At 41.9% G+C, this 19800-nt stretch overlaps 1 protein-coding gene across 1 annotated transcript; it reads left to right on the forward strand.

Annotated features, from left to right (window-relative positions):
- Positions 1-13683: 13683 nt before the first annotated feature.
- Positions 13684-16705, forward strand: abi3b (ABI family, member 3b). Its single transcript, XM_073490185.1, has 5 exons — positions 13684-13827; positions 14640-14807; positions 14978-15160; positions 16154-16476; positions 16522-16705. Exons 1-5 carry the CDS (start codon positions 13684-13686, stop codon positions 16703-16705), a joined length of 1002 nt encoding a protein of 333 aa, XP_073346286.1.
- The last annotated feature ends 3095 nt before the right edge of the window (positions 16706-19800 follow it).

A 19800-nucleotide genomic window follows, 5' to 3' on the forward strand; every position in this document is an offset into this window, starting at 1 on the left:
GGAGGAAATGAATCTGCAGAGTCAGTCGTTTAGCTTAACCACCTGCAGCTCAGTGAGGCCAAGATGGAGGAGGAACTGATGGTGGACAAAAAGGGGGCATATTTGACAGGAAAGAACAAGATTGAGTTGACTCAAATTTTTGAGTTTTATATAGTTTAGGATTAGGATTACATACTGTGTGTTTAACTTGATACTTGTGGCTTGCAGTGAAATGTCTCAACTTATGAATGCAATTTGATTTAAGCCCTTATCTTGTAATTTTAATTTGTCCTGTACTTTGGTTTACCTATCCAGTAGTTTGGTTTTCTTAACAGTTTCCAAAATGGCCTGATCGAGGCACTAGCATGGCCACCCAGTCTTGATATGTAACTCCCATACCAACAGCATGTCTTCATCTTGGGACTTAATAAATTCCTTGACAGCTGCACCAACACATCTTCCCCCTGGGTTCAATAAAAGTGCTCCTTCTGTCTATCGGGGGCAAGGACAGAGGCAGAATAACCCGACCTCAAGGATAATATTTTCAAATACGCCTTCATCGCTCAAGAGCACATGCTCATATGTGGCCTCAATGAATCTCAGGAGCTTTTCTTTATGGCATTCAGGAAGGTCACGGACACACTGTAGGCGTTCTCAACGACCGTGCTGGAAGAATGGATGGAGTCGAGGCTGCTGCAGATAGTACATGTGTTTCACATTGATTTGCTCCTATTCAAAATGATGACCTACTGCTGTATTGTTACTGCACTATGTGTCCCTGATGCTGAACCACTGACATTTTATTTGCCTGAGTTTTATTGTAATGCAGCAGGGGGCAGGGGCATCTGGTGATTTAAGATTGTGATCGACCTAGAGGTCATTCACAATCTACCTGTGAGGCGATCTCGATATTTAATGTCCTCTTACTTCTGCTTCAAACTTTACCTTTGACTTGCAGATCTGTGCTGTGTAATAGTTGGATGTAGCCAACTAGATGGCTATGCTGATTGGATGAATTACTTCACTTGGCTCTTCTTTGTGTGGTTTATTGTAAATAATGCAATGTGAGTTATATCTAGCAGCATGGCGGATGAAGTAATTGTGCCAGAAAAAGAACTATCTTTAATGCAATCTTGTGTATTTAATTCATTGTCTACAGCGCATTTCAAAAATTAGAAAAGACTGCAATTTTGTTTTATTTTGGCTACTTCTCCTTGGGACTCTATACTTTGTGTCATGTTACAGTTAAGGAGTGCAGACCGCACTAGTTTAGTCATAAACTTGGGAAATTTGACAATCTCTTCCCCCACACTAACGTCCATGTGACCATGAGTGAGTGGTGAGTTACCAGTTGCTCAACACACACCCTGATAAAACTGACAGGTCAGTAGCTTCATTCCGGTTAATGTTTTCATTGAAGCCTTTCTTATCTGTCTTCTTCCCATGCCTTCACTAAAATAACAGGCAGCATGAGGGAGATCTGGTGACAGTGAGCTGAAGTATTAACTCTGACCTTTGTGCTCTTCCTCTCAAGCTCTGTCTTTTTCTCAATAGCTTTTTCCAGCCAGCCTTCACCCATCCATCCATCCACCCAGATAATCACGTTCTCACATAAAGAAACACAGTAAAGATAAGCCGGAAATGCCTTTTTTTGTTCTGCTGATTGTCTTCCCCTCTCAAGATCTTCCATTTTGTTAATAGGCAAGCAAGGTAACTTCTCCATAAACAAATCCTCATAATCATTTACACTTTGGACACTTGAAAAGTGGACTTGAATGCTACACTTCTGTAAGAGTTTCTTTACAAACTGAGCCTCCACATTCTCTTTCAAAAGGTAAATACATTAAAATAAAGAGTTATTTGAAGGTATTTGTATCTGGCTTTTAAGAAAACTCCACGCGGTGTAGGTAATTCTTAAGCTTGACATTCAAGTCACAAGAAAAAGCTGGCAGTGTGCACTGAATTTGACGCACTGAGCCTTGGGTGACAGGTCTGATTGTGACATGTGAAGACGGCTGCACACTGGGGTTCAAAGGACATCAGTCACTGATATCCATTCTCATCTGTTTTTATTCAGCATGATTAGAAGCTTGTGAGCCGATCCTGACTCCGTTTGATCCTCTGCACGTCTAACCTGAGCCTCATTTGCAGCAAATTACCCTCACCTCTGAAGCTGCATGGGACTGTGGAGAAAGCGTGTGTGTGTGTTTGCATGTGTCCTTTATATGCATGAGTGGAGTGTACACGTTGTGATCTAATCTGCTAGTTTATTCTGAAAGCTTCAATGCCACAGATTTACAGTTGAATGCCAACATTCGAACATTTCTCTGTCAGGCTGAGTTGCCGTGCTCCCCCCTGGCTGCCACATCGGATGAAGCTCAGTGCTCTGATCCACTTTGATCCCATCTTTGAATCGCCCAGGGAAAAAAAAATAATAATCATGCTCCTACATGGCAACTACAAGCCCGCTCATCTTTCACCTGACATCTCGGCTCATCCTGGAGAGCAGAACGCATTCTGCAGCATGACCCTGTTGACACCGGTGGGGTGGGGGCAGCATCTACACCTGTTCAATATGTGAGGAGACCAAAGCTCTGGGTAGTGTACTGAAATCCTGTTGTGACAGCTGTCCAAGCACACTCAGAAGAAAAAACAAACCAGAAAAGAGGGACTTTTCCCTGAGTGTGTCATGTGGATTATTTGCTTTCACGTGTTTACAGATGAGTAACTCTATATTGTTTGCACATATCCTTCACCTGAAGGCAAGCCGACGCACACCTCTACATTTCCTGCTTTATGGCTGGTAGCCTTGTCTTCTTTGTTTATGCAAATGACTCTCAGGCACATGATGAGATAAAACTGTAACACCATTACAGTCTGCTATTAATGTAATGTCTTGTAGCTTGCCTCTAAATAGCCTAATTTTGGAATGTCTGCAAAGGTGAGGTGTTTTATTGGCTGCTTATATTGCCTCATGAGACCATAAAGACTATAAGTGTGTGTAAAACTGCAATCTGGAGCGAGTGCGTCCATCTGGAGAAACTGTATGAAGCAGGAAAATATCATAAAACAGACAGTTAAACTAATAAACAGCCAACATAATAGCACGTAAGACCCCCTGGAAATTTATTCAAAACTTGTAGACGTTCGCTCCGCAGGCTCTCAGATCTGTTTTATATTTCCAGTAACACACAAGCTGAGTTGGCTGCACTGGGAGGAAACTGAGCATGTAGTTCTGGAGAGAGATGAATAGGGGTGATCTCCAAGTCATGCAGGGCTCAGCTCCACAGAAACCCTTGACCATGCATGCATTTATGGGGACGAGGTGCCAGTGGCTGGCGAGAGCTGATCTCAACGGGCCAATTTCATACCAGCTGTGAGAGAAAGGTTCAGTTGGTGTGCGTACTGGCACACATCTTTAAGGGCTGTGGCTGTGCGTAATGGCTGTGCCACATGATAAAGTGGCTGCTTTGGCATTGCTGAAGGACATTGCCAATGCGCAATTTAGGCTAGAGCGAGTATTCAGAGACTGTACTGATGTTCTGGCCCATGATGATGACCGCTCATCAAACAGGGGGTGCGCGGGGATGCCCTCTCCTCCTACAGAAGCTCGCACACTCTCACTGTGCGCAGAGATGCGCCTCTTGGCCTCTCGCTTGAAATCAGACCACTTGTTTCTAACTCCTCCAAAGCCCGTGGCTCTGAGCGGGGAACAGACGTACATGGGGTTTATTAATCTATCCAAAATACTGCGTATGCATGTTTCCTGTTCTGTGTGTACACAGATTTTCTACACCTTAATATACACAGAGTTTTATAAATTTGGCCCCAAGGAGTCGTCTTACCTGAAGCTTGGAGTTGTGGTCTGTGATGTTGGTGTTGTAGTTCCAGCTGGCGGAGACGCTGAAGAATAACACCTCCTCAGCAGTTCTGTTGTAGTCATCAAGGAACGTTTGTGCACTAGTAACAGTGTCTGTATAAGTCCCTGGCAGCCACTCATCTCGCAGAGCTTCAGAGTGTCCCAAGACTGGCAACAGCAGCAGAACCGTCCACACAAACCTGTCCCTACTGTTACCCATGGCTAGCATCCACCAAGGGAAGAGTGGGAGAGAAAACTGGAAAGTGAACGAGTTGTGGAGCTAAAAATACACTTGCTCCAGTGTTAGAGAGTACACCTTCCCCCTGGAGCTGTTGTCTCATCCACTCCTTAACTGCTCCCTTCTTAGCCTCCCAGTCTGGCTGCTGGTTAAATGCACAAAAGCCAAAGTGAGCTTCTTTTAAAGTGCTAATTTAACCCAGCCCACACTTCACTGCAGCCTCCCCTCTTTACCACTTTACAGCACTGGACACATTTGCCCACACTTGCCTTCCTCCCCACTATCTCTTCTCCCTCCCTTCTTTTTCTGTTTACCAGCCTGTCAGGATTCAGACGTCTGGCAGTGTTTGATAAGATCCACGTTTCTATAACTGCAGGAGATGAGAGATAAGATATGACACACCGGTGCAGCAGTGTGCCTGCCTGCCTGCCTGCCTGCCTATGGAGTAGCGGATCCTCAATAACCCGCACTGGAGAGTCTGGGAGGGACTCCACATACTTTGCTCTCAGTTCCCTCCTTCAGCTTAGTGACAACAGAGGGAGGGGGGTGAGTGAAAGGGAGAGGGAATAGGGGAATGAAACGGGAGAGTGTGACAGGATTGAAGGCTGAGGGTTGAAAAGGCTGGAAGAGATTGGCAGAAAAAGTGAGATAGAGTCACAAAAACAGTGAAAGGGGCTCAAGTTGAATTGGCTCTTTTATGCAGAACCTGAGTTTAGTTCAGCACAGCTTTCACTCCCTGATCCGAGGACAGAAAATGTCTGTCTATCGAACTCTTACAATTTCTCCCATGAGGTCAGCCTATCAGTGATCAAAAGTCAGCAAGAAACTCCTCAAAAATGATTTTTTTTTTGACAGTTGCAGTTTCTCTTTTGAGAACGAGAGCGTTCGCAGCTGTCAGGCAGGGGAGGGATTTTCAATTTTGGCATCTTTAGAGTAAAAATCCAAAGTGCACAGTCCCACTGTACTGTAGCATGTAGTAAGCCTTATTCCATTGGCTGTTGCACAGCAACTGTCAGAGCAGCTTATATCAGTCACTGTCTGATGTGTGTGCTGCACATGTATTTATCCATAAAGTATTCATTACAGTGATCGGGAAAATATTCCACTGAGCTGTTTATTTCCTCCACTTGAGGGAATAAGAAACACGTGTGCACTTTCTTGCCATAATTAATCCTGAATAAACAAACCAAATTTACTGAGTAGCTCTTCATCTCAAATTGAGCTGTTACACTGTCTCATTCATCTGGAATCCTCAGAGCAGAGTGAACGAGGTTACCGCACACAGAGCCGTTCAATGCATCCCTCAGTGCAGATTTAATGAAGGCATATTAAAGCCCATTCTGTACATGACTGACTATTTATGAAGCACATTGTGCAGCGATTTGAGCAAATCACAAAGGATGTTTTTGGCACAGGCAAACCTGCATTAACTCATTTTGACTGATGTATTATGACGTTTTGAAGTTATTTTTTAAATCGTTGATAATTGTGAGATCAAATCCCATTTTTGATGCTAGCGCGACATCACTGTGATTCGCTCCATAGTGGGTTTAAAGGGGCAATTTGTGGCAATTTGCATGCATTGATCACGTTTTTATTGGCCATGTGTGAGCAGAACGTAAGGTGACATGAATAACGAGACCTTCCCGTCTCTCTCGTCTGCCTGTACAAGCCTGTGGGTGATGTTCAAGTGAGTTGTTTAACGTTGCTGGACTGTGGATTTCTGTGTCTTTTGTATTTTTCTGTGTTAGTTTAGAAATGGAGTCTGCTAGCATAAATGAGCACAACACAGAAGTGCCCTTCAGCCCCTTTAATTTTTAGTGGCGGGATCCGCCATTCCCACGCCAGAGTCAGATTGCCTAACTACACCTGAGGGATTCACAGGAAAACAATGAACACAAGTAATCCAGCACGATTTGATGTTATCGACTACAGCCTCAACGCTCGCTGTTCACACTCCTCGTGTTGTGTCGAAACTGCACTTCTGCTGCTGCACATTAAAGACATCCAACTGGCAAAACATAAGTAGGCTTTTATTGTGAAGCAGCCAAAGTAAACACAACTAATTGTCATTGTTTTTAGTACTAACCACATATATTCATAAAAAATGAGCGTACAACCCAATCAGCTGCCCTTCACCATGTCAACCAGGACTGAACTCTTAAGGATTAAAACCTGGCAAACTTGTTAGTAAATGGTAGCTTATTTATACATTGAGCACACACAGAGAAACATTAGAACATCATTTGAAGCTGATGAATATAAATGTAAATATTCACTCTTCCTTTAGCTCTGTTTTGGTCTCTACCAACTCCTGAGTGAAATAGCCGGCTCTTTAGCTGCTAAATCCTCCCTCTTTCTTCACCAGCTAGCTGCTAACCGTGTCTGTCTGCCATTTATTGCAAACTCACAGCAGATTTATACCTTTTTTTTTTTTTTTAAAACAGCTGCTTTCTGCAGCTGGAAAGGACGTTGATGAGAGCTTTGAGAGCGAACCAAAACATTAATGCTGCATGTTGTAAAACCAAAGGAGGGGAACTGGAAATCCAAACGACAATTCTCTGCGGGCCCATAACCCATTTCACATTACGCGCAGTTATTTGATCCGTTGTTCATGTAGAAGTGACAGCAGCTTTAAATTTATGCTGCTTGTCACACACTGTTTTTCGATATGGCATTAAGCAGATGTGTCGAGGGTGCCAGTATGACAGATGCCTCTGACTCCGTGCTGTGTGTAACCATGGGATGTGTTTAATTTCAATAATGCCACAGTTGTCATTCATTATAAGTGAATTCAGTCAGTGAGAGTTTCCTGTCACATTTACCCTGCAATTCATTTTATGCTTTGACACACCTTTGGCACACATGTTCACACACTGTTGAATATCTACCAACCAGCTGATCATTCACTTGACCCTGACAGGAGACTCGGTCAAATTACTGGAATTTGTTGAACTTTGAACAAGAATTAAAAAATAAACCATCGTGAGTCCACATAAAACACGTGAATATATTTGTTCTTCTTGGCAATTTTTGTAATGTTCAGTAACATTTTCGTTCAAGTAATACCATATTTTAAGTTTTTGAGTTGTTTAGCAACAAAAGAAAATGACAGAAGTGTTTATATTTTCTCACTGACATTAAATTAATGTCTATTTGAGTTTTGCAAGAGAAGATGCAAATATAATTCATATTAGGAGACCACCCGTACACAATACACTCTCTGAATCCGTTACAGGCGAAAACAAACACGTACTTTCCCTGCAGCTCACTGCGCTCAAATCTCAGGGGTGAACTGTGTTGAACAGGAAAAACACTGACAGATAGCACAGTAACAAAACAAGGGAGTGTCTTTGAGCTCCTCGGTGAAGCCACTGAAGCAGTGACTGAATGAGGCCATAAAACATGATAATGTTGAAATGAGTGATTTTATATTGCATCAGGAAACGATCATAAATCTTAATGACTTAAAGCTAACTTATTCTAGAAGCTTCTTTTTTCTTTATATTTGTGGAAAATCTCTTAAAGGTGCACTATGTAGTTTTGGTGATGAAGTTTTAATCAGAAGAGAAAGATCTCCATTAACTGTGTTTTTTATGTCTAAACAAACTCTCTTTCTTCACATGATTGAATAAACTGAATAAACAAACTGACCTTAAAGGACAACACAATTTCATACTGTTTTACTTTGTTTATATGTGGTGGACCCTGCCACCTTTCTAGCTTCAAACAGTGTTCTGGGGTCCTTATATTCCTCTGAGAACAGTTTCTTCTCCAAAACTACATTGTACCCTTTAACGTCCCCAATCATTAAACCAAATTCTCTTTTTTTCGGTATGGTTAGCGATGACAACGCTGCGCTGCGCTCACAGCACACAGCCCTGAGTCTGTTATACAGCAGCTAACCGGCTAATTTTTCTTGTATTTATATGATTGTGGCGTTAAACAGAGTTGTTTATTAGAGGAAAAAAGATAAGAGAGCTAGCTGTACATAGCGAACTAGCCACTAACACAAATCTAGCTAACCAGCGAGAGCTATGGGGCAGTCGCTGTCGTTGTAGTCAGGCAGTTGGCTACACACTCAGTGTGTTTTGGGGAGAGGCCTGAAGGCAGTGGGTGTGACTTTTTGGTTGGATTATTTCAAAATGTATTTTGCTCTTGCCTCAGCTTTAAATGGCTTAAAAAAATAGCAATTGTAAGAGTTTGGTTTACTTTTTAAGGGAGTCTTTGAAAATCAGACATGCTTTTCTGACAGTTAAATTCAAGGCTGCAGCTCATATTCCCCAGGTTCGTGTCAATCTGCAGGTATTGATTAGTGAAAGTCATGAGTCAATCAAAGTATCTATGAACCTTGATATTCACATGTGAACAGTAAATGCATATTTATGGCTTTATTAGGTCCAATATGTAGATACGTATCATTCAGTGAAGGTCTCTAAATTGAAACATCGAAAACAGAATGTTTTTTATGGTGATATTATTGTAGTGTTGCTTTTGATAAGATGTCCCTCTCTGGAACAGATAAAGATGCCATTTTAAAGATGCTGACATTTTACTTTTGAGGTAAGTAAACTCAAGAGAACTTGGCCTAACAGACACAAGGTTGAGGGATACGAGAGAGGAGAAATAAGTGAATTAACACTGACTGTGATGTGATTGCTTTAAAAACCACTGATTGAAGCTGAACCGTCAGCTTGATCAGAAGTGAGATTGAATCTGCTCAGCTGAGTGGTGTTTGTCAGTTCAAGGCACAGGGAGTCATTACCACCTCACAATGAGACAGGGAGAGCAATTACGTGAGTCGTTCAGGGTCACAATGAGTTCAGATTTGGATCACCGGATTAAAGTCACAGCTCTCTGTGCTGAGATCTGCCTCAGTCTGCCCAAGAGAGGAAGAAGTGGAAGAATATCCAGTAAGCCATATATCAAATATCTTAAAAGGGATAACATATCTCAAGGTTGTTTTACACACACATGCTGATGTCTTAAGAAACTTGAGGCACATGTCCAACATGTGAACAGCCTGGACTGGTTACTTATTGACGGGGTACATCCTATCTGGGCTGATAGAGATGGAGAGAACGCTGTGATGAAGTGATCAGGGCTTGTAAATCTAAGTTGCTGACTTTTCACACGTGCTGTCACGATAGCGTCAAGTGACAATCTAAGTAAAGCAAATGATTTTACACCTTTAATGAAAAAAGAAATGTACCTAATGAGATTCTTATTCTGTTTTTCGAAGCTAGAGGCTTAAAAACTGATGCAAGTTTGAGAAAAGGGCAGCAGGTGCATGAAGACTGTTTGAAACTGAGCTTACAGGGACAATAAAACTGCCCACAAACAGTGTTAGCTGCTGCCTTATTCTGTGTGTGTGTGTGTGTGTGTGTGTGTGTGTGTGTGTGTGTGTGTGTGTGTGTGTGTGTGTGTGTGTGTGTGTGTGTGTGTGTTCCGACAATGTAGTTTTCCTGCAGTCACCGACTCAATAATTGAATCTGGCTTTCCCTTTAATGGAAGTCTGTGAAGTGTGGAGAAGGCTGTGATGGCCCAGAACATCCAATCTTCACAAACACCAATATGTTGCACGCCACTGGACATGGATGGAGCCGTGCAGTACATGTGTGTTTGTGTACTGTGGGGTACAAGATGACATGTTTATTCTGTTGCAGTGCGCAGTTTGAATAACTTATTTAAAAGAGGTATTATTCATAATGCATAATGCATATCTCCTGCAATATCCTTAATATATCAAGGTGATTATGCTAAAAGAGTCATTAGTTATGCCTCTCTGCAGTTAGAAGTGATTAGATGGTAGATAGGGATCTTTAATTACTTCAAGGCCAATGGATTTTGAGGAGTTATTAAAATACCTTGGTCTCAAAATACTCATTCTGATGTCGTCATATACTGCTGTATTAATGTTGTTGTTTGTTTTTGGTGTTGTTGTCATTTAAGGTATTAAAGATAAATTATTGTTAGTAATGAAATTCTATGGTTCAACATGGATGTTAAAGATGCCGCAAATATTTTTTAATTTAACAAGAATTTAACTACTGGACACAAGCTGTCTCTTACATCTATGTAAAGTCCATTTTCAGTGTATGCGCACTGGATGCTTCAAGTTTCCACATACACATTCTGTAATCTGAATTTCATTTTCATGTCCCTGAAGCAGCTTAAATGAATTCAACCATGATTCATTTTCATATTCATCCCTGTGCTGTCATGTCACCGGCTGAGATATGACAGAATGTCTTCTATGGAAAATCCCTCATTCTCCTGCCAATTTTGTTTCACTTGTAGCAACCAAGCGCTTTTTGTTATTAGTTGTTTGGTGACGTTAAGTAATTCCCAGCACAGCTCCACCCACCATCAACTTAATCAGAGGTTAAGCTAAGAAGAATTACTGCATAGGTTAGAACTTGGATTTGTGTGTGAAGACAAAGGGAAAAGCTGTGAAGCGGGTTTGCTTCCTCCTGAAATGTGAGATATTCATAAAGACAAAAATAATTTGTCTTTATGTACTATTGCTAGAGAGATAACAATCTATCTGATACCGATATATAATCTGAGTTGGAGAGAATAACTTGGGGTAAAGTCGGTGGCAGATAATATAGAAGGGACTCCACATGTATGCGATGGGGAGGGCGATCACCTACCAGTGGTCTCCACAAGTCATGTTTCACAACTAGCAATTCTGACTGCTTTAAACATGTATGGCTTGGCTTTATAAACAAGACCAGAACACAGCAGTGTGCTGTTCATGCTCTCCTGACTGAAATGCATGTTGGATTTGGATTTCACTGCAGCTAATCTGTAGCAGACAGTGATTAAGTAACTTTTCAGATGGTCCAGGATAAACATACTGAATGTGTTTAATAATGAAGACTTCCAGCAAATGTAACATCTCCAATACTCAGATTCCAGGGGATAAAAAGTGCATCACAACAAAGGAATCAGTGTAAGTGTGGAATAATCACTGAACTGGTAATTGAGGGTTACAGAACCTTGTTGTGCTTTTGAGTCTCAGGAAGAAAATGACATAATGTCTGAGGTCAGCGAGAGGGCAGGAAGGTAAGTATAGAGTGTCCTCCCTCTGCTCGGCTGCAGTAGGTGTCTCTGCTGTGTGTTATATCATTAGGCCATGTCTGTTGTCTGGGTGGTGTGTTGAATTTTGTTAGTCTCTGTGTGAGTATACATTGCCAGCTGCATTATATCATGCAGAACAACATAGGCAAGAGACAGAATCATAGCTATTTGTCACTGTCAGAGACTGAGAGGGTTTATCGCTGCACATGACAACACAAAAGATGTATAGTTTGCTCAAAAAAAGCGTGAGTCTATATCACTGTAATCTGCATGATATAAATTTGCAGCCAATTCATTTTTTCATGCATAAGTTACATGATAGCTTAATTATTTGTATTTTACAATGATGACTCCACATTGTGCTGAGCACAGGGGAATAAACTGTTCAATAAAGTAATACAGTCGTCCATAATCTCTTATCAGCGGCAAAGGGTCCTCATGACTGTGTAATTTAATTACATCAGACTGATGACAGCACATAATGTTAAACAGCAAACTCACCGCACCATTATAAATCATATGAAACACGACAGAAGTTTGGATTACTTTCAGAGGAGGACTGCGGCTCAAAGGAACGATCATCAGATCCTTTTAAAAGAACATTAGCTGATAATGTCCTCGGTGTTCATGAACACATCATTAGAGGTTAAGCTGAGAGTGATTTGGTATGCATGTTTTATGGAATAGGGAGAAATAGAATAATTTCACCAAAAAAGGCAAAACATGAGAGAAAAGTTTTTCTTTTTTTGATTTTTTTCTCAAAGCTTTATTACAACGTGACTGAATGTGCAGGGAAAGTCAGCTGAGGTGATTAAACAGTGTGCAACTCGATTTATCATCATTATCACATAAGAGGTAGGTATAAAAATACTGTTCATAAAACATACAAGATTAAAAAACAAGTCAGTTAAAACCAAAAAGCCAAAAGGGGCCACTAAAAATCTTGGGGTGGCCACCAAAAGGCAGAAGGGGGGAAGAGGGGGCATTGACAGATGGTCGAAACTGGCTATCTGGCTATGCATTTCTTATTTTCATCTTATTTTCTTAATGAATTTACTGTAAAGTGGCCTTGGGGGTGTCACGGTGTCAAGGTTGTGGACATGCCCGCCCCAAATTTCATGGCAATCCATTTAATAGTTATTAGGATATTTCACTCAAAGCAACATATACCAGGGTCATGGTGGCACTCTACAGTCAGGGGATCAGCAGAGTCATTAGGATTCTTCATCTTGGAACCATGAATGTCAAAATGTCATGGAAATCCATCCAATAGTTGTTGAAATATTTCCGACCAGCTGACTAACTGACTTACAGAGTGACACATTTTTTCCTAGAGCCAAAAGCATGACTAAAGAACAGAATCAAGTGATTTTTATTGTGACACCATCAACTGCAATGTCCCTGCTCACGCTGCCGAATGTCATTCAGTCGGCTCTCATCTTAGATAAGAATAAAATCTAAAAAATATCATAATTGCAAAAAACAAATTGAGTCATAGCTGAGCTCAGTGTGCCAAAGTCTGTAGAGCTGCAGTATGTAAACAGTCAGGTGACCTTTTTACAGATATGTGTTATTTATTACATATATATATATTGATATAGCCATAAAATGTTATTGTGGTTTGTCACATGGCTCGATTAAGTGAGGGCCAAACAGCTTGAAAGTGTCCTGATGAACAGACACATGATGAAACATGTGCACTAAACACACACACACCACTGTATTAGACCTTACATCAACCATAAACATACAGTATAAGCCAAAGGAAATATCTTTCATAAACTGGAGTCAGGCCACGGTAAACACACACACACACACACACACACACACACAGAGAGAGAGAGAGAGAGAGAGAGACAATCAAGGATGTTGTGGAATTCAAGTTGTTTATACAGGATATCCTGAACAATACAATGTATTTTGACTTGGCTGAATATTTTGTAATAACAATGTTCCAGCATCATCCAGACCAGCTGATGTTGAGTTAAACTGATAATAAAACTTATGAGTGAACTTTCCACTGTTCGGGTTATACTGTCTGTAGTCTCATCATCATCATCATCATCATCATCATCGAGTATAATAAGCATCAGCTAATAATCCACAGACTGTGAGAGCCACTTTCTCTAGACTGCACTGACATCTAGTGGATTTTATAGATACTACAAGTAACTGTCACGTCCGCTCATAAGATGTGATATACACCTGGAATCATATTTTATATGTTATCATATATGTTATCATCTTAATACCACCGTATCCTGTAATAATACATAGCTACGTCACATCTTCTGCCCCTCAGAGGCAGATGTTACCTGCTGTCTGGTGTCTCTGGGTGTCTACAGGTAGCCCTGCCCTGAGCCCAGCTGCTCTGACACGGTGAAAATCTTCACCCTGCGGGAATTCCGCCTTCACCGCAGACCGAACACCTCCCCGCCTCGACCTACTCCTGCCAGATTTCTTCTACATCCTCCTCCGGTGGCGTTGAGAAACATTTAAAGGGCTTTGTCAGCCAGTCAAGATGGGAGAAATGACGGAGCAAAAGAAGTTTTCTGAAGTTATTTCTCAGATTTTTCAAGAGGCGCCGGCTGCCAGGAAGGGTCTTGTTGATAACCAGAGAAACCTCCTCCAAGTGGCAGATTACTGCGAAAACAATTATCTTCAGGTGAGTAATGCTCGTAAAAAACAGCCACAACAATGTCCTCTGGGAGCATTGACTTTATGATAGTTACATCTTTTAAGAAATGAAAAGCATTTGAAGCATTTAGTGGTGGAATGTAACTACTGTGTTGTACTTAAGTGCAATTCTGAGGTACTTGTACTACACTTGAGTATTTGTATTTCCTGCTTCTTTATTTTTCTACTCCACTACATTTCAGAGGGAAATATTGTACTTTTTTAAACCCACCTACGATTATCTGACAAGCTTTAGGCAGAGGTGCCCCCAGAAGTTTTTCATGGGGGGGCCAGAAGGGGCCACCAAAAGGCGACGGACTGTCAAAAGCGACTGGTTGGCTATGCGTTTTTTATTTTCATCTTATATTCATCATTGATTTACAGTAAATAATTCGGTTCTATTGTCAAATATCAGATACAAGCAATTCTTGAGTGAAGGGGAGACTCACGTAGAAGGCCCAGTGGGGTGGACAAAGATTTTACCAGGGGGTCATGGTCACCCCTGGCCTTCCCTGGGGGGCGCCACTGGCTTTAGGTACTGTTTAGTTTGAGATATGTTTAAAAAAACAAAACAACATTTTTTTTTCTGGTATCCCTGCCCACTTTATCCAGTCAGGACAGGGAACTCCATAAAGAGGCGGTCCTGTCTGCTCACGAATACATGAACAAGATTCATATTATTTGTATACTGTGGTTTTACTATTTCTACATGGGGTGAAAGATCTCAGTATGTCTTCCATCGCTGCATTACTACAACATGTATAACCTATCATGGTATTTAAATAAGATAACTTCCTGCAGGCAGAGGATACGACCAAGGCTGCTGAAGAAGCCAAAGCTTTGGCTACCCAGTCGCTGGCCAGTGTCACATACCAGATCAACAGCCTGGCCAGCACCCTGGTGAGGCTGCTGGACACGCAGGCCATGCAGATCAAAGATATGGAGTCCTCCGTCAACCTGCTGTCACTGGTGAGGAACACACTTCATTTCATTCTTATTTTAAAAAGGTTTGTAACAGGTTTCCTAACCATTCTTATCACATTTTCAGACTCTCTCAAGGCAAAATGTGTGATGTGAAAATGGAGTTGTCGTGTGTTGTTTATGGAGGCTGTTCACACGCTGTGCTTTCTCTTCTCCAGGCTGCAGCTATCCACATCGAGAAGGTGGCCAGGAGAGAGATTGGCGTTTTTACGACTCCCAAACCCAAGACTCGTTCCAAGCCTCTGACCCCACCAGCGTCAGGCAAGGAGCCAGAGAAAAGCTATAACAGAGTGTCGATATCGTACTCCATCTTGGACTCCATTGGACACAGTTTTTTTCAGGTAAATCAGAAACTAAATTGAAAACATGAGTTCATACACTTTCTCGTTAATTCCCATTAGGGACTATGGATTTATAGCATATTGCTATCCCCCTGACTGCAGTGCAGAGATGTGCTATACCATCATTTTTTTTCCTTCTTTCATTTTCTCCCAACAGGTCACTGAGCAGCAGCCCAGAAAGAGAGCAGGGACAACAGAGAGCATACAGAGCACTGCATCCAACGACATCCCTGTGTATGTAGTAAAATATATCACAGGCATAGTAGAGAGTTAGATGAAAAGATTTATACCACTGTCATGCTTATCTGTTTAATATTAGGATACAGCCAGCAGCAGGTTATCTTAGCTTAGCATAAAGACTGGAAACAAGGAGAAACAGCTAGCCTGACTCGGTTCAGCTGTAACAATATCAGCCTACCAGCACCTCTAAAACTCACTGATTACGACGTGGTGTAATCAGTGAAAAAACCACTGTCATGTAGGCTAACTATAGTGTATGTGGAACCAGCAGCCAGTTAGTGTAGCTTAGCATAAAAGACTGGAAACTGGGGGAAACAGCTAGCCTGCTAGCACCGGCTTGCTCCACTGAAGCTCACAAATTAACGTGTTACATCCGTTTTGTTTAGGCCGCACAAAAACCAAAGTGTAGAAACTACATGTTGTGGTTTTACAGGCAGTTCTGTGCCACAGATTTTTTTGGTTCTAACCAGTTTCCAGAAAAATAGCAGAGACTCCAGGAAGTGACCTGCCGCGCCAAAAAATAGTCATATAACCGAGAAACAAGTGAGATTTAGCCTGTTAATTAGTGCATTTCGAGGTGGTGGTAGGTGTATTCTGTTACATTTGGAAATACCAGGTTGTTTCCCCTTGTTTCTAGTCTTCACACCAAGCTAAGCTAAGTTAAGCTAACTTATCCTTTAGGACCCTACAGTTTCACTCTCAGGATGTCATGACTGTAGCTGAAGCTTTATTTTCTTTGTCTCTTGTAAACAGATCCAATTTCGGCATCGCTGTGCCTCCACCTTCAGTCCCCACCTTGCAAACCGTCTCCAACCCCACCAACGACAGCCTGCCTCCCCCTCCTCCCCCCACTGCCAATTCGGACCCCAGTATGCCTTCTCCACCACCGCCGCCGCCTCCCTCCTCCTCCATGGACACTGGCCTCCCCCCTCCGCCCTCCTTGACCTCACCCACATGTATCCCGCCACCTCCCCCTCCGCCGCCATTCTCTCCATCAAATGGCATGTACCCGCCTCCCCCTGTAGCTGGAGGCTCCACTATTCCTCCGCCACCTCCTCCACCTCCTGTAGCGGGAGGTGCCCCTATTCCTCCGCCACCTCCTCCACCTCCTGTAGCCGGAGGTGCCCCTCCTCCTCCTCCACCACCTCCTCCACCGCCGCTAGGATCTGGAGCTGTGCCCCCTCCTCCTCCACCACCACCACCACCATCTCAGACTGGTACATCTGGTATTGTGCCACCACCACCTCCTCCACCTCCACCTCCTCCTCTACACTAACAGACATTACTGAGCATGTTACTGGATGATTTTACTCCTCATAGAGTGACTCTGGTGATTAACACTGTGAGACGAATCTGTGAAGCGTGTACAGCATGGAGAATATTTTCAGGCCTGAGATCAACGTTAAGCATAAATAAACGCTTTTGAAAGGATGCGTGTTGTGGCTTAAAGCTGAGCGGTTTCATCTATGTTGAATGGCACAATGTGAGTCTCAAATTGCACATTTTTGTTTCTGGGACGTAGAATCCTCCTTCAGCTGCAGTGGAGATACCTCCAACATGTTTTGACAACACCACGGCTGCATTCCTAAGTAACAAGCTGCAACAGGGACTCTCGTGTTTGCTCTTATCTATTTTCCTGGTTTGCGATTTGCCCTTTATTATGACATATTTCTGTTATTTAAAACCACTGGTGGACTCAAGGTTAGGAGGGGGGGTGAGCCACCTAGTGGATAATTTTTGACCCGACAGACATTTTTAAATGATTAATTCACATCATAATAATGTTTTTAAGGAAGGGAGATACTTTTATTCTGCACCTTTCTACAAGCTCTGTAGATGTATTATTTTTATAAAATTAGTTGTCTACATGAAAATGTTATCAATATGACCTATAATGAGATGGAATGTCCCACTGCACAAGTTGACAGGGTTGGTTCCTCAGGTTTGTGACATATGAAACCCTGGCTGTCAGATTGTCAGTGGTACACTGCAGTTGTAAAGCAGACATGCTCAGATATGTGGTTGACTGGTTATTTTGCACGTGATATGTCTTGTAAATTATAAAACACATCATTAGGACAGGTGAACAAGGTTAGAAACCTGATTTCAATTGGGTTAGTTGGTCTTTGAAACAAAGCATCTTAATCAGAAAGAGTCACTTTAACAGCCAGCGGCCTTTAGCCTGCCGCTGAGAGGTGATAAGTGGTTTACGTCACTGACTGTAAACTGTGAGTTGTGCTACTTTGAACGGGTCAATGACGCTATAAAAATTTCTGTTGCAAGTCCACACTCTATGTAACCGCTACTACATGACCTGTACTTGAAGGAAAGGTTTATTTTTTGTTTGGAAAATATATATTGAGTAAGGGACAGCTTATCCAAACGTTCAGTGAGGCCTGAAGCTGGACATCGAGGTAAGGAACTGTGTCATTACTGCCTTTCACTGTGGCCTACTTTTACTTTCACCGATTGGATTTCAACAGTTGTAACTTTGAATTGTAGTGTTATGGAGACAAAGTTGCCATTCTGCATGAGGAAGATGAGCAAAATGTACTGTATTAGATATAAAGCTTTCCCACTGTAATTATATCTTCCTTAAAACATTTGGTTTACGCGGGTGTTATTTAAGGATGTGGAAAGATAAAGAGCCACCTTTGAACTCTCCGTGTAGAACTGTATTGTAAAACTAAACATAATGTTGCCCGACAAACAGTAAAACAGTCCCAGTCTGCAGGTTTTAAATCAGATCTGCTCTCTCTTCATTCATTTCTTTTCATTTCCCTCAGCTGTGACACCTGTTTGAGAAAATATAACTGGCACGGATATGTTTCATCCTGAGATTGTGTGAGTATTTCATCTGTTTTCAGCATGTTAAGATGAGTGTGACAGACTTCTATACTTCAGCTCATTCAGTTAACTGTCCTTTATTTCAGGATGCCCGCGTTGTGTGTTGCTTTAGCTCTGTGGATTTTTTGTTGCTATCTTGGAAGGAAGCAGAGAGAAGCAGAAGACTGGGTCGCTGACTCTCAGTCTGTATACATCATCCCCATATATGAGGAGGAGCGGGAGGACGAGGAAGTAATGGAAACATATCAAGCATACTTTCAACCTAATGACAGAGACCCGCCCATGTACCGCTCAGGAAATGTCAGCCCACCTCCTCCATACAGGGTACAGCGCTGTTCACATGCATACATTTACTATATTTCATGATGAAGACGTAATTTAGATTTGTACTTGGAGTATAAAGTTTTTTTTCTGCTAAAGATGATCTTGATTTTTAAGTCCCCTCTTCTTTTTTTTCAGCCTGAACCACCATCCTATCAAGACCCACCACCATCATACACAGACCTCCTTCATCTTCCTCCTCCACTTCAATCATCCTGCTAGCCCGAACACACTGTACCTCGTATCACAGGGCAGGTCTATGGAAACCAGCCAAGAGTCAATAAGACTTGACGTTGTGAAATGCTGTTGAGAAATTATTTCAAAACATGTGGCTGTATATACGCCTTTGTAAAGCTGTCGGCACGGGCGATTTACGATTGTGAATGTGACGTCAAAATGAAATGACTGCACAAATAATATCAATGGTGAGGTTACAAATAACTTTTTTTTTTTTTTTACTGATTTTGTGAATTAGGGCCAAAAGTTGCAATTTAAACGTACTTTTGTAAATGTAATTCTTGGCTGAATCTGTACTCAGATTCTCTAAAAGTCTTTGTGTAACTACACAGCTGGTATTTTTTCAACAGGTCTCTTCCTGTTTTGGCACCATTTTCTATTTTTTTCCCAAACTCTCTTTTTTACCCCTATCTGAGCCCGTAGAGTAACCTTTAAAAAGGTGCAATATGTCAGAATTTTAATTTAAAAAATAACAAAAATTAAGAAATAAGAGTTTTAATGTCATCTTCATATATAAGTTACTACTGGGAACGTCTTAGTGTTTATGAAGGCGTCTCGTGATGCCTCTGCTGTTACAGGTCATTTATAATCATCAGACGAGACCATCCGCGAAAAGACTGCTGTTTTAATATAGTTATCATTAATGCCTGTGCTCGGGGCCGATCACATACATCACATATAAAAGTACATATAAATACATTACCTCATCGCGATCCATCCTGCGGTCTCTCTGTCACTCGCCTCCAAAACAAATGCACGCTGCCGGCACGCTGTAGCAAAGGTCTTTACAAGTTCCTCGTACTCACTTTAAAGAAATTTCTACTGAAGTTAGCATGCTAACCAGTTAGCCCCTGCCTGTCCCGTCTTGTAAGGTTACATGCTGCCATTCCGACATACCGCCATTCTACTATTCCCACATGCGAACGTCCCGGCATTCCGACAAAGTTTCGTCCCGGCATTCCGACAAGGCTAATCCTAACCCGCAACCCGTAACC

The sequence above is a fragment of the Pagrus major genome, chromosome 20, assembly GCF_040436345.1.
Source record: "Pagrus major chromosome 20, Pma_NU_1.0".
Lineage (NCBI taxonomy): Eukaryota > Metazoa > Chordata > Actinopteri > Spariformes > Sparidae > Pagrus > Pagrus major.

Bases quoted from the DNA above. Each gene is read 5' to 3' on its own strand.
- abi3b (XM_073490185.1), top strand. From the start codon at position 13,684: ATGGGAGAAATGACGGAGCAAAAGAAGTTTTCTGAAGTTATTTCTCAG. The intron at 13,828-14,639 runs GTGAGTAATGCT...AACTTCCTGCAG, and splicing joins GCGAAAACAATTATCTTCAG to GCAGAGGATACGACCAAGGC. The intron at 16,477-16,521 runs GTGCCCCTATTC...CTGTAGCCGGAG, and splicing joins TCCACCTCCTGTAGCGGGAG to GTGCCCCTCCTCCTCCTCCA.